The sequence below is a fragment of the Leucoraja erinacea genome, chromosome 25, assembly GCF_028641065.1.
Source record: "Leucoraja erinacea ecotype New England chromosome 25, Leri_hhj_1, whole genome shotgun sequence".
Classification (NCBI taxonomy): Eukaryota; Metazoa; Chordata; class Chondrichthyes; order Rajiformes; family Rajidae; genus Leucoraja; species Leucoraja erinaceus.
This window is the reverse complement of record NC_073401.1, coordinates 31,242,831-31,258,826: the sequence shown is the minus strand read 5'-3', so window position 1 is coordinate 31,258,826 and position 15,996 is coordinate 31,242,831. Positions and strand designations below refer to the sequence as shown.

The following is a 15,996-nucleotide window of genomic DNA, read 5'->3' as shown; positions in this document are numbered from 1 at the left end:
TGGACTTAATAGGTCACTGGCGTAATCTCTCCCCCCCCCCCCACCACCAAGTTGGAGATAGACACACAAGATAGGAAATTACATTTCAAATGTAGACCACATGAAAGTGAGAGCAGGGTGACAACTGGCAGCAAAAGTAACAAACTATTCAAATTCAATGCAAGTGTAGAAGGCAGAATCAATACAGACATCAATGTTGCAGTGAAATAATTGTTGGATTGGAGGAACCTTGGGGGACAAGTAGGACTAAAACTAATATAATACCACAAACCCATGCCTAGCCCGAGATCCCATAGATACTACTTTGCCAAGGAAGGAGTAAGTGGAGGAGAAGGGGAGGTTGTTCATCACTAGAACGAGTTCTGCCAAGTGAATGAGAACAAGAGAGGCTAGTGCACATGAATTAGATGGCGATGGGGAAGATGAGACGAGGAACTGCAGATGCTGGTACACTTAGGAACAAAAAAGCAGAAACTGTCAATGTGGTTGAGCAACAAAGATGTTATGAATTTAAATGGAAAAGGAAAGTACAAATGTGGTAAGAATTCTGATGATAGGTTATTTCTGAAACATTTGATTCTCTCTTCACCGATGCTGCCTGATCTGCATATTTTGCATGTGAATGGCCAGGGGCCTGCTTTACAATTATGCTGCTCCATCCAGCTTCCCCCAAAGTAAATACATTTACTTTAGTGATCACACAGACAAAACTAAAGCTCCCACGTTTGCATACCTGTTGCACTGGCATACACGACGCGTGCCTTTGGCAATTTGTTCTGCAGTTCCAATACTGCCAGTCCAGTTTTTGTGGGTTTTGAGGAACCAACAGGTGACAGATTTTTGGCTTTGTGGCATTCATCAAAAACTATCTGCAATAATTCAGTTAAGGTGATTTTTAACTATATTAACTATAAATAGCATGCAACCATCCAGTTAATTACAATGGTTTTATTCTCAAAAAGCCAAGTTCCAATTTTCATTAAATGTGCCATGAAAGATGCTGGACGATTGAAGTGACCATAGGTGAAGGTTATGCAGGAAGCCAGGCAAGCTATAAATGGATGCCATGGATTTAGAAAGATGCGTAGTTCCAAGATCAAAATTCCACTCCAACAGACAACCAGCATTTCCTTAGTGCCATGGGAAGACAAGCCCAAATGACGTTGGTCAGGTAGACATAGACCCAGATGAGGGCAGTCCAGTCTACTGGCAATGGACAGCAATACTACATCAAAGTATCTAAATATACATTCTTTCTTCTACCAGACAAAAATAGTCATACTACATTGTAAAACAAAGGATATGTGAAACAAATCATCGTGGACATTTTTTAATTAATACATCTCTGTAGAAAACAGAACTTTTGGTTTTATTACTCGTGGAACATGCCACAGTGATACTTAAATTCTGTACTAATAAAAAGGATACAACCCCATCAAAGTCTTCTCCGCACCAGTGCAAAAGCTGCTTTAACCTGGTTTTATATTTTCCACCCGATTGACTTTCACCAATTAGTGAAGAATATGTTGCAAAAATGATACCTTTCTTCACACTTCCATTTTGTTTGGAAGAGATTTTTCCATACTTGAACTAGAAAACAAACAAGTGTGGTTATGGTGATATTATTAGTGTACATATTTCAAACATTGGTTGCCAAGACCCAAAGTGTGAAGGTGGTATGGGCCAAAATTATGCACACGATGTTATAAGTGCACTAAATTGTAGATATTCCAAAATACATCACATCATATTAATCTGCAGCCCAAACCATGCAATTCAGGACTTTCCGATCTTACCAAGACTTTGAATTATCTTTAAGTTAACAAATCTGAAAAGGACTCCAGTAATGTGGGAATGGAAATGGGAAAAGACTTACTAAATAAACTAAAAATACCAGGAAGTTTATTTATTGTCAATAGTCATTAGTTCCCTACACTGCTCATATTTCCTTTTTCTCTTTAAGCAAAGCTCATCTTCCTCCACATCTTGGGTACACATACTTGTCACCCCTGGGTTTTACCCGTGCAGGGAGCATTCAATCCTATCAAGCTTCCGCAAATAACTACATGCATTTAGATTTTAGATAGTGAGATTTTAGAAAATCATTAAACTTGTTGAAAACTAATTGTCAAATTTAAAATAATGTGCCACATTGTAATACTTCATGGCCACAAAGACAAGCCTTCACTTGCATTTCCCTGTTCCTGGTCACCCATGAAGCAAAATACCCCCCTTATACCCACTGAGACTCTCCAGTGTGCAATTCAGAAGCCTTAAACTAAAATACAGAAATGTCAATCTGTAATGGGAAAGGCTGGAAGCAGCGAGGCTATGGAAAGTGGAAAGCACTATTATCTTGTTGAAAAGCGTATAAATCTAAATTGGCCTCAAATATATAGTAGGAAAATTGATTCAGTTATGAAAGAAAAATGGACTAGTTCCCCCCCTTAACATAAAAGATACCACCTTCAAAAAGAAGTGTTCATTACCTTATTCAGCGCATGAACCTGAATATTTTTTGCTCCAATGTCTCTCAGATCCCTTTCAGCATCATACTTCAAGTCATTGGATACACTAAACCTGTAATAAGCACAGAACCTCAACTTTAACCAACTGCAGTAAACACGCTTTGGATAATTTGGATTCATGTTGTTTCCACTTACCATATTGACCTTTTTCTACCAAGAAGGTAATTTTCAAAAATGATGCCAGCAATGGTTCTGCCTTTACCCACACCAGCCCCGTCCCCTATCAGGAAGGCTGCACGGTCCCCATTGGGGAGGAATGTTTCATGTTGCTGTGGTTCAAAACAATAAATGTTGAACAGGACTTAGTAATGGCCACACTTGGATCTGAGGGCATTGCTGCTCAACTTATTTGCATGTAGACCAATTGTTTTAAAAGCTCAGTACCTGAGCAGCGTAGGTAATTGCTTCCAGCTGCAAAGCAGACAGCCAGCCACTGTCAATGGTCTCCTCCTGTAGAGTCAACCGATACCAAACATCAGGAGGTGTCACACTTGATAAGGAACTGGTCTCCACAACTGGATCAGGATGGCGCAATCCAACTTTTACTTTTAACAAAATTAATACATTTGTGAAAGTTAGGCAGGTTTACTGGTGTTAAGTACTAAACTATTATCTGCTTTAGTAACCGTGACAATCCAGATACAGTAGACTTTAGAACATGCATTTTTACTGCCAAAAAAAATCACGAGCCCAAGAAATTGGTCAGACTATCTTGAGATGGCCTGTAGTTTTGAATAACTGCTTAACTCTAAAGAGCTGGTGGGGACTTGTTACATCCTTTAAAAATTCAGAAGATTTGTCAATCATGATTTCCCCTTCATAAATCCATCCTGACTTGGACCGATCCTGTTACTGCTATCCAAATGCGCCGCTATTACATCTTTGATAATCGACTCCAGCATCTTCCTCACCACCGATGTGAGGCTAACTGGTCTATAATACCCTGCTTTCTCTCTCCCTCCTTTCTTGAAAAGTGGGATAACATTAGCTACTCTCCAATCCACAGGGATCCAGAATCTATAGAACATTGGAAAATTGCATCCACAATTTCCAGAGCCACCTCCTTGATTACCCTGGGATGCAGACCATCAGGCCCTGGGGATTTATCAGCCTTAAGTCCCATCAGTCTACCCAACACCATTTCCTGACTAAGTTCCTCCGTCATCCTAGGTCCTCTGGCCACTAGTACATCTGGGAGATTGTTTGTGCTTTCCTTAGTGAAGACAGAACTAAAGTACCTGTTCAACTCTTCTGCCATTTCCTTGTTAATCGCAAATGTATTGCAAGATATAAACTTTCAGTATTCAGTTGTTATAGTAATTCAGTAAACTTGACTACTAAATTAAAATAGAGGTAGACAAATGAATTGAGGACTTTGAGAAAAAGGCTTACATTTCATTGGCATATATTCAGCATATGTGTCCGCATGCCCCATCTCCTCATCGTCCTCCTCCTCAGGTTCCTCTTCATCTTTCAGAGGCAATTTCTATCAAATATTAAGAGAGAGATTAGGACAACAAACTGAAAACTCAGCCAAAGAACAGATGACCTATTTGGTATCTCTTCCACTTTCTTCACTAACTCTTAAAAGCAAGCACAAAACCTTTATAGGAAAAGGTAGTTTTGGATTGGTTTTCAAAGATTGGCAGGCATTATTGGTCAACAGCAGTTACACAATTACAAAGAATGAAAATCATAAATCTCCCAAAGGAAAAAAAAACAAAATTGACTTAAAAAATAAATACTGTCTAGATTCAATGCATCTTAGTTTAAATTAAGGGGAGAAAAATCCCATGCACATTTTAAGAATCATGTGTTCCATAAGGAACGATGATCATGGAACATCCCGTCCCATACTCTTTGTACATGAACTTTGTATATTAGTAAACAGCCACATTATAAAGGTCATCATAATAGATCAAAGAAACTAAATTGATGTTGGGGTGGTAGAGGGAAGCAGGGATGTGTTGTAGTTCATTGATCATCATCATCGTTGAAAACATTAGCAACGCAGTGGTGCTGGTTTTCAACGGGAACGGTGACGGACACACCACACATCTCTGTCCTCCAGTTCCTGCGGACTTCCACCGCTGGAATAATTGGATTTTGCTGTGTGATTTATCATCATTCCTTACAATGCTATGTACGACAGTGATCGCAACTTCTACTGAAGTGTGCATGGCCATTGGCTCGCTAGATGCTCATCCGCCATTTGACAGGTCTTGTTTTTGGTCCCGCTGAGGGTCCACTGCCCCCTTACATGGTACCCGTGGCGGGGGGAACCCCCCCCCCCCCCCCCCGACCTGACCTGAGCATTGAGATGCAATTTTATAATGATACAGAGTGCAATTGTTGCTGCCAAACTATAGGAAGAACAGATTGCATTGGAATGGATGCAGTGGAGTTTCACCGGGATGTTGCCTGGGATGCATTGTTTCTGTTACAAGATGACACTGACGGGCTGGGCTTGCTTCGCTTGGAGTAGAGGTATACAAGATTGTAAGGGATGTTGAGCACGTCGATAGTGGGAAGCTTTGCTCTGCCGTAGAAGAATGTGAAACTAGAGTGCGTACGTTGATAAGGGTTCTGAGGAAAAACCCACAGGGTGGCTAAAATCTGGCCTACACTGGCATAACTATAGAGTATTTGCTTCATGTCCTCACTGAGATGAAGACAGGCACCATCTTTTAGGCAACAACTTTTAACTGAATGCTGTGGCTCTGGGCCAGGTTGAAAAAACATAGATCACTCTGCAAGTTATACCAGACTATCAGCATATAATTACAAGTCCAAACAGAAACCATGAAAGGAACAGGTAAAGACCTCCATGCATTTCTACTGACAGTGGCAAAATGTCAAAGCTGTGAAATATAATTACCGGAGTGGGAGAGAAGCTCCGCACTTTGATGTCTTCATTGACCCATATTCGAGTCACCTCTTTACTCAGTGATTCCTTCTTCACACCATTGTTCAAATCAGCTGCAAACAACACATACAATTGTTTTAACTCTAAATAGCCACAATTCCCAATTATATTAGTAATGCTAATTTAAAATGTATGCCTGATCAGCCACAATACAAGGTCCAATTATATTTGTCAGTATATTTTGCCTGAACAATAAAAACACATTAATCAAAAACTTCACTCGTCCTAAACTAATGAAGTGATTTAACGCATCTTCATGCTTGCGCTCAGTTACATTGCATCCATTACATTTTCAGGATAAAATATTCACCAAAAAAAGCAGAAAATAGAGAGTGAAGTCTGAAAGATTCCATAAAACAATTAACATTCCAGACCACTATAATTTCACCAGTTCTAATCATTTGTCATCCATGCTGAAAAAGGGCCTCAACCCAAAACGTCAATTATTCCTTTTCTCTAGAGATGCTGCCTGACCCACTGAGTTACTCCAGCTATTTCTGTCCATCGTCTAGTTAGACACTAACTCACCTTCTACAGATGCTGCCGGACCTGCCTAACGTTTTAAGTTTCTGCTTCAATCATTACTCCCAGATGTACATTCAATGCCTCTGCTTTATTCAGTGAAACACTGTGCAGATTCCTTCCCGATTATTATACAATGCAAAGGTGTACTGGAAGATATATACAAACGTACCTCAGCCCCACACCAACAACATGCAAGCATAACTGTAAAAGATGCCCCAACACAAAGCTATAACCAGAGATGAGATGCAAAGAAAATTTACCAAAGTAATTATCAAGGCTGCAGGATAGCTTGGTATATAGTACATTTACAAACTCACCAGTGTGAAAACAGGATAAATAATTCTAACCTCTGACCTCTGGTACTAAATACAGGAGAGGGTGCTGGCCAAACTTCACAGCATATCAAACTTCAACCAAAAATGTTGCCCACTAATCCACCACGTAATCACTAGGTATGCCTCCATTGTGTTGAGCTTCTGTGATCTGATATTACTACCTTACCTGGATTATTTGCCATCTTAGAAGTGAGTAGTACAATTTCTGTAAGGAAGTTAAGTAGGGGAAAAAGTTTCTGATGCATTCTGGAAAGTCGCTCAACTTCCTTGCATTAATAATATTAAACACTTATTTAACAAAAAACTGCAGTTATGTTTCAAATTAATCGTTCTTTTCTGATGATTTTTTCTAAATATGTTTCTGGACTAATTGTACCTAATAAGTAGAATCTTCAGAAGATTATATACATTTAATCTACACTTAATCTTTACCAGACAAAAATAAATGGCTACGTTACAGACAAGAATTACACAATCTCTTCAGCCAAATCTTACAAATGGCCACATGGCTACAGTGCGAAGCATAAATTGGCAAGAAGAGAATGCTGTTGTGCTCTTTCGTTCTATATACCTAGGAAAACAATGATCAGCTATTTTGCAATTGAAAACATGGAGTTTTGATTAACACCGTTAAAGGGTGAAATTACAGAGTGTATGTGGAGGGATCAACTAGGAACAGGATGTTCTAGATAAGTATAGTGTATTGGGTTAGCTGACGATCCGGTGGTGGAGGGGCCTTTCAGAAACAATAATCATATTATGATGAATCTTATATTGAAATTTATATTGATCAATCTGATATCATGGGATTAAATTTGAATAAAGCAAACGACGAGCAGTGAAGTAAGCAGGTGGCTTGGCTTTATTCAAAATGTAAAACAATAGGAGTCACTGACAAGTTATTTTCAGGTTCGGAGGGGGCAACTTCTACGGTGCCGCAGGGATTAATGTTAGGGTCCCAGCTCTTCACAATCTAGATCAATGATTTAGATGAAGAGATCGAGCACAATATGTCCAAATTTGCTGATGAGACAAAGCTAAGTTACAAGAGGGATTTCAGCAAGATATGGATTATGAAGTGGAAAAGCAAGGAAATAGAAAATGAAACAAAAATAATGTGGAAAACATGAGGAGAGCCACTTTGGTTCAAAAATAAAAGGAGTATTCTAGTAAATCTTCTTGGCATTCACTTGTCCATTTATGTGCCTGTTGATGTTTAATAAACTATATCTTCACAATCACATTGCTAATAAAATGCACATCCAATGGTTTGACGTTGATACTGCAAATGCAAGAAAGTATTACCAACTTGCATCCAAGTTCAACTTACCTATGCAGTCTAACTATGAACATTTTTCAAAATGATTTTAAAATTAAATATTCTACAATATTTAAGTGCATTAACAGCAAATTATCTTCCCTGGTCTGTGTTAATTATTGTTTCAAATCTTTCTAAAGTTATACAGAATGACCCAATTCAAACAAAAATGATCTTAAATGCAAATAACTTACTGGCTGCTGTTGTAATGGGTTGAACAATATTAGACGGTGGCTTCATTTTCATCAGTTCAGATAAGCTGTTGTTTTTAAGCAAGTCTTTAAGTTGGATCTGGTCCTTGGATGATGCCGTAGCCAATGCTGGAGCAGCAGTTGAGGTGAGTGCGAGGGAGCTGCTATGAATTATTTTTGCTACAGTGACAGTGGGACGAGATACTGTATTTACAGGTGCCTTTGTCACAATTAATGTTGTTCCAAGGTTTGGCAGCTGATTCAGCTGATTTAGCACAAAAGTGGTAGCTGTTGGTGGCTGTTGACAGAAAAATATAATTATAGAAATGAAAATGGTCTCATGTTTGAAGTAGAATAACCAGGAAGTCAGAGGTTTGCAATCATTTCTCAAACTAAAACTGAATGGTGGCCCAGTGGAAGTTTTTAAAATGACTCAGCAGTTCAATAAAACAGACTGAGAGTCTTTACTTGCAGCCCATCAACTTGCCGTGGTGATGAACAAATTAAATCAGGAATTAAGAGCAAGGTGAACAGCATTTACGATTAATGAAAGAAGAAAGAAAAGGATAGTTTACAGAATGAGATGAAAAAGCAGGAAGCTCATGTAGAGCAAGTTGGATTAAGTGGCCTATTATGTACTGTTCACCGCTGTACAGTTGCATGGAATCAGGAAATAGTACAGAAACTCCATAAATAATAATCTGATTCATCACCTTATGTACTGACAGCTCATAGGTTACTCCTGCTGAAACTTTTGAAACAAGAATTCGGAAACATTACCGAAAACTAAACCTAAAATTGCAACTGTAGTTATAGAGCACATTTACAGTAAAAACAACATATTTAACTAACACTAATGCATTAGATCAGTTTTAATTAAAGGACGGGGAAATATTAAACAGCAACTTTAAACAGAGCAGAGACGGAGAGGCAAAGGGGTGGAATTCACAATGATTGCAGTACAGGGGGAAATAATTCGACATATTGAGTGTGAATCAGCTCCATGCAAGAGCAATCCTGCCCACACCATTCCCCTGCTCTCACCATATTCCTGTAAATTCATTCCCTTCAGATACTTACTTCAGCTCCATTTTTGGACACTGCCATTGAGTTATATTATGGTAGAACATATGAAGGCAATGGCAAGGACCTCTGGAGCATTGATGTACTGAGAGTGTAAGACCATAAATCACTGAAAGTGGCAACAGAGGCGGATAGGGAGTGCAGAGGGCATTTGATATGCTTGCCTGCACAAGCGAGGACAATGAGTGCAAGAGTTGGGATGTCATTTGTACCTATACAAAACATTGAATTCTTTTGGAATAGTGTTTAGTTCCAATGACTACTATGGGAAGGATACAGTAGCAATAGAGTGCAGAAGAAAAAAATCTGCTGGCTGGTGGTTATAATGTGGGGAAATTGGACAGGCTGGGTTTATTCTCTGACACGTGAGAGGCCAATGTGAGAAACGTCAGGTTTATAAAATTACAAGGAGCATTGCAAGAAATGGATAGTATGTTTCTTTCCCATGGCAGGGAAATCTAAAATTAGATGCGATGTTTAAGGGATGTGGAGAGAAATTTAAATAGGATGCAAGGGGTAGGTTTTTCATCACAGAGGGCAGTGAATATCTAGAATGAGTTGCTGGATAAGTTGGGAGAAGCAAATTCTGTGTCCTGCAATCACAGTCGGGGCCAATTGCAATAGATCTAACCCTAGTTTCCATTTTAATCTAGAAATTTCAGTCACATCCAAAGTAAAGAAACAGTTGTAGAAATTAAATGATATAAAAAGCCATTTTCACCTGCTGCAAGCCACCAGATGACAGAGGAGACATCAAGCCAGTGTCCAGTGGATCTGCATCAAAAAGGTCATTCGGGCTAATCCCACTTTCGCTCAGAGCAGCAAGCAGAAGATCTTGGCCTGGGTCTGTCATCTAGATATCAACAGAATGGATTATTACATTATGCCTTCCTTAGACAAAGTAAACATGAAACTCAAAACAATAGCACCAATCACATGTTTGCCGTTAGTTTTTTAATGCACGATAGCTCAGTGTCATGACATACAAGGGAATAGTTTTGTGGAAAACACACCAATGGTAAATGTAATCTTGCTACGAAACAAATTGTAACTGGGTCAGTTGGGAGTCTTCTTGGCAACATGGTCGATCGGGTATCTGTTAGCCTCTTCTGGAAGCATCTGGAGATTGATTTTCATGCCACAATTTTTAAGTAATTTATCTCCCATTCGATGGATGTTTCTGGAAAACTTATCCTGCTTTTATTGGGGAAGGTTGCTGCAGTTTATTTCCTCTTCCCTTTGGATAGTTTATTTTCTGCGGAAGCAAACAGTGCTGTTGGAATTGATTGAAGCTTGGGGCTCCAATATACAAGGCATAATGTCAAGACCCAGAGCTGCTTCATATCTCTGATAAAATGTATACCTTTAACACCATCCTCAGTCAACTCGGCAACCCACAATTAACCAGTTTATTTAAAACAAGCTTGTTTAAAAACTCAAGGATTGTGAGCAAGAGATCATTTAACATGCAACCCCACGTTTTTGATATCATGAGTGCTCTGTGTGAAGGTATGCCCACAATGTAATACTGAGACCCAGGGGTCCAAACAGCAACATTGAGAATACAGCAATATATTTACAGGGTAAATATTCGTAAATGTCTACCTTCGATTTAAACCCGCATCTGCAGCTCTTTAAATATATTTTACAAGTATACAACTTGGAAAGCAACCCATGGAACAAAGCCATTCAAAACAAGAGGGATCAGGAGTTGGAAAGATTGTCAAGGAAGTCTTAGTGAACTTCTGTCATACTGAGTCATACAGAACAGAAACACACTATTTGGCCTAAATTGTCCATAGTGACAAAGAGGCCCCATCTAAACTCATCCCAATAGCCCACAGATGACCCATGTTCTTCCAGATCTTTCTACCCATGTTCAAATTCTCTTAAATGTTGTTATTATTGTACCGGCCGAAACTACTTCCTCTGGCAACTTGTTCTATGTATCCACCATCCCATGAGTGAAGTGTTGCCATTGGGGTTCCTGTCAAATCTTGCCTCTCTCACCTTAAACCAATGCCCTCTAGTTCTAGATCCCCTAGAAAAAAGACTATTCACCCCATCTAGTCCCCCTCGTGATTGTATACACAAATGATTACCTCAGTCTCCTATGCTGCAAGGAATAAAGTCCTAGTCTGCCCAACCTTTTCCTATAACTCTATTCCTTTTGTCCTGGCAACATTGTCTAATCCTTTCCTCAACTCTTTCCAGCTCAATTGCATTTTTCCTATGACACGATAACAAAAACCTCCAAGTAGTGAACTGAACACTGAACACAATGCTCCCAAGTGCCGCCTGTATGCAAACTTCACACTCAGTGCCCTTGCTGTGGCACCACTTCTAGGAAACTATGCACTTGTATTCCAACATCTTTGTCCTACAACACACCCAATGTTCCCACCATTCACTGCAAAAGTTTTATCCTGGTTTGGCATGAATTCAACTCCATTTACCATTCTTTGGCCCACTTACTGAACTCATCAATATGCAGTTATAATAAGCGAGTTCGGTATTTCAACTGCGCATGCCCAGGTCATAGGTCACTCGAGATAAACATTCTCGGCAGCTGAGCTGCTGCGTGTTTACAGACCTGGGGGGGGGGGATCGAACCCGGGGGGGGGGGGGGGGGGGGGGGGGGGAGAGAATGAATGTCCTCCAACGCTGCCAGGAGAGGTTCTGCATATTCCAGAGGGCAGGGTTGTGAAGTGAGATAGAAATAAGATCGAATAAATGTTCATAAAAAAGCGACGCCTGTCCACTGTTGAGTTGACAGCATTCTACATTAATTCATTGGTAGAATACTTAACAATTTATACAGTTTATACAGCCAGCGCTTCGTTCGCTTTTTCTTTATCACGAATGACCTTTGACAAATCCCATGATTCCTTGTGTTTTTAGGAATACCGAACTCACTTATTCTTGACAACCTTCTTAACAATCTATAATTCTACCCAGTTTATCATCTGAAAACTTACCAATCATGCCTTAAGTTATCTCACCCAAATCCACAAGGATGTTGAACAATGGTGCCAACATTTACTTGAGGCACACTGCTGGTCACGGACCTCCAGTCCTAAAAACAACCTTCCACCACTAATCTCTACTTGCTACCATGAAGCTAATCGGTGTACACTGTGGTCACCACAAGTTGGTATACACCGTAGTCACAAAGGCAAGTGGTTCAGGAACTGAATCTAAGATTAGGGAAACTTTTAAAGTATGTGCCTCAGCAAGCTTATTGTTTCATTTCTCAACTCAATATTTTTGCGGAAGTATATACAACTATTTTAATATCCACTCAGAGCAAATAACAAATTTAAACACACCTACTAGACCGGATCAGCTATACAGCGCCTTCCATAGTGTTTGGAACAAAGACCCATCATTTATTTGCCTCTGTACTCCACAATTTGACATTTGTCCATGTGGTTAAAGTGCACATTGTCAGATTTTAATAAAGGCCATTTTGGTTTCACCATGTATAAATTACAGCTGTGTTTATACATACACCCCCCCCATTTCAAGGCACCATAATGTTTGGGACACATGGCCATTGCTTAGGTGCGTTTGTTTAATTGCCTCCTTAATGCAGGTATAAGAGTGTTCTCAGCACATAGTATTTCCATCACATTTGGAAACTTTTATTGCTGTTTATCAACCCGAGGACCAAAGTTGTGCCAATGAAAGTCAAATAAGCCATTTTGAGACTGAGAAACAAGAATAAAACTGCTAGACATCAGCCAAACCTTAGGCTTACCAAAATCAACTGTTTGGAACATCATTAAGAAGAAAGAGAGCACTGGTGAGCTTACTAAATCGCAAAGGGACTGGCAGGCCAAGGAAGTCCTCCAATGCTGATGGCAGAAGAATTATCTCTATAATAAAGAAAAATCCCCAAACACCTGTCCAACAGATCAGAAACACTCTTCAGGAGTCAGATGTGGATTTGACAATTACCACTGTCCGCAGAAGACTTCATGAACAGAAATAAAGAGGCTACACTGCGAGATGCAAACCAATGGTTAGCCGCAAAAATAGGGTGGCCAGGTTACAGTTTGCCAAGAAGTACTTCAAAGAGCAACCACAGTTCTGGAAAAAGGATTTGTGGACAGGTGAGACAAAGATCATCTTATATCAGAGTGAAGGCAAGAGCAAAGTATGGAGGAGAGAAGGAACTGCCCAAGATCCAAAGCATACCACCTCATCTGTGAAACACGGTGGTGGGGGTGTTATGACTGGGCACGTATGGCTGCTGAAGGTACTGGCTCACTTATCTTCATTGATGATACAACTGCTGATGGTAGTTAGTAGCATAATGAATACTGAAGTGTATAGACACATCCTATCTGCTCAACTTCAAACAAATGCCTCAAAACTCATTGGCCGGCAGTTCATTCTACAGCAAGACAATGATCCCAAACATACTGCTAAAGCAACAAAATTTTTCAAAGCTAAAAAATGGTCAATGGTCAAGTCAATCACCCGATCGGAACACAATTGAGCATGCCTTTTATATGCTGAAGAGAAAGCTGAAGGGTACTAGCCCTCAAAACAAGCGTAAGCTAAAGATGGCTGCAATACAGGCCTGGCAGAGCATCACCAGAGAAGGCACCCAGCAACTGGTGATGTCCATGAATCACAGACTTCAAGCAGTCATTGCATGCAAAGAATATGCAATAAAATACTAAACATGACTACTTTCATTTACATGACATTGCTGTGTCGCAAACATTATGGTGCCCTGAAATGGGGGGACTATGTATAAGCATTGCTCTAATTTCTACATGGTGAAACCAAAATGTATAAAAATGGCCTTTATTAAAATCTGACAATGTGCACTTTAACCACGTGATTTTTTTCTATTACAAATCTCAAATTGTGGAGTAGAGAGGCAAATAAATAAATGCTGTGTCCCAAACATTATGGAGGGCACTGTAAGCAGTGCAGTACACGGGTCTAGCATGCATCTACCTACAACAATTTTGCCAGACAGGGCCAATCATTTTGAAGACCAAATCTTGTTTTTCTATCAGGACACTCTCCACCTCCACTACATACATTGCCACTGCCATGCTTGATGCCATGTGTACGGTATCATGGTCATGTTTGATGCCATACGTATGGTACCACTGTCATGCTCGATGCCATATGGGCAGTATTATTGTCATGTTAGATGCCATATGTATGGTGCTACCGTCATGCTTGATGCCATATGTACGGTACCACAGTCATGTTTGATGCCATATGTACGGTACCACGGTCATGCTTGATGCCATATGTGCAGTATTACTGCCATTCTTGATGCCATATGCTTGATACATTATGTACAGTACTATTGTCATGCTTGATGCCATATCAAGCACCATTGCTTATTATTAACGCTGCATTCATCATAATCTGAGCCCCCATGAAATGCTCTTTCCCGCTTCCAATAATATAAGTGTCCAGTCATGTTGTAAAGTATAGAAGGAACTAAGATCGAGACTAAAAATTAGATACCAAAAAGCAAAAACTGCAACCTCTCAAAGAGCAGCATACTAGTATCTTCAGCTCACAGGCTGCAGTAGGTCAAGGAGGCAGCTCACCACCAACCTACGTCAATGCTTGGATGATAGAAGTCTAACATATCGTGGATCCGGATGGTTCACAATATGGAAAATTTTGTGTATTATGAGGAGTATGGGGAAGGGCCTCAGGGAAATACTCTTTAGGCTTCAAGGTAGTCATAGAGTCTTACAGCGTGGAAACACACTCTTCGCTCCAACTTGCTCACACCAGCCAACATGTCCCATCTACACCAATTCCATCTGCTGCATTAGGCCCGTATCCCTCTAAGCCTGTCCTATCCATGCATTTGTCTAAATGTTTCTCAAACATTGAAATAGAACGGATGAGGCCTGCAGTGGCATGGAATGGCAGAGGAACAGCTGTGGACATCAACTGGTCAGCCCCTACAAGTCCGACCCAGTACTGCCCTCAGGACAACAGGCCTTTATGGCCAAGTTAAGACTCTTAATTTTTTTTTTCAGAAGGAAAAAAGATGGCAACTAAAACTTGGTGTTCCTCGAGTACTCTAATATCTTACACTCTTATACGATTGTGCCTTATGTATAGTAGGATTTCCACTGAACTGCAAGCAACAAAAATGTCACTGTATTTAAGCACACGTGACAATAACTCTGGCAGCGGGTTCCAGAAATCTACCACTTTGTGCAAAAACAGCTTGCTCTGCACATCTCCTTAATACTCTCCCACTCTAAAGCTATTCCCTTTAATATTTTACATTTCCACCTTGGCAGATTCCTTATTTACACCCCTCAATTTTTTTTAACTTCTGTCAGATCTCCACTCAGCCTCCAATATGGATAATCCACAAATTAACGTTCAGATGAAAGGGAGGTCAACTTGAATGTCAAAGACAGGACCTTGTGGGTAAGCATTTGTCCAACAAGTGGGAATCTTTTAAAGATGAAACAGTAAGAGTGCAGAATCTAACGTCAAGGTGAAAATTAAGTACAGCCTCCAAGAAACCCTGTATGTTCACAAATATTGGGTTGATACAGTCAGACCCTTTCACCGGGAATGGAAATGGCAAATATTAGAGGGCACCGCGTTAAGGTGTGTGAGCGAAAATTAAAAGGCGTTGCAAGGCAAGTTTTTTTTTTTACAAAGGGTAAAAGGTGCCTGGAACAAAGCAAAACATTTTAGCTGAGTTGCTGACCAAAACAAAATGCATCCCCTTTGACAGTAAATTTTGGAATGGGGAAGAAAGATGAAAGGAAACAAAATGATTACTTTGTTGATGCAAAATATATAATATAGACAATTGATGGAGCAACAACACAGGATAGTCTTGAGATAACTATCAACTATAATTAAAACTATCCAATAATCCAAGACATAAATAGTCTGAAGGATCACAACCGAAAACATCACCTGTCCATTCCCTCCACAGATGCTGCCTGACACAGCGAGTTCCTCCAGTATTGCAATTCCTTGCATCTTCAACCTCTCCAAAAATCTAAATCCATTAACAGGCTGACTAGCTAAAAGAAATTAACTTAACCAGTGTCCAACTGATCGACAG

The 15,996-nt window shown here is 39.9% G+C and overlaps 1 protein-coding gene across 4 annotated transcripts in view; it reads right to left on the bottom strand.

Annotated features, from left to right (window-relative positions):
• Positions 1 to 15,996, bottom strand: part of sbno1 (strawberry notch homolog 1 (Drosophila)) — a 36,425-nt gene that overhangs the window by 19,115 nt on the left and 1,314 nt on the right. For 3 of the 4 annotated variants that reach the window (XM_055655475.1, XM_055655476.1, XM_055655477.1), the window contains exons 2-11: positions 9,628 to 9,759; positions 7,827 to 8,121; positions 6,481 to 6,519; positions 5,407 to 5,507; positions 3,921 to 4,014; positions 2,913 to 3,073; positions 2,664 to 2,797; positions 2,490 to 2,580; positions 1,429 to 1,590; positions 734 to 869 (exon numbers count right to left, since the gene is read on the bottom strand). In XM_055655475.1, coding sequence (XP_055511450.1) covers positions 734 to 869; positions 1,429 to 1,590; positions 2,490 to 2,580; positions 2,664 to 2,797; positions 2,913 to 3,073; positions 3,921 to 4,014; positions 5,407 to 5,507; positions 6,481 to 6,519; positions 7,827 to 8,121; positions 9,628 to 9,759 — 1,345 coding nt within the window. The remainder of the gene's footprint in view (positions 1 to 733; positions 870 to 1,428; positions 1,591 to 2,489; positions 2,581 to 2,663; positions 2,798 to 2,912; positions 3,074 to 3,920; positions 4,015 to 5,406; positions 5,508 to 6,480; positions 6,520 to 7,826; positions 8,122 to 9,627; positions 9,760 to 15,996) is intronic. The other variant, XM_055655481.1, reaches the window with a different exon arrangement.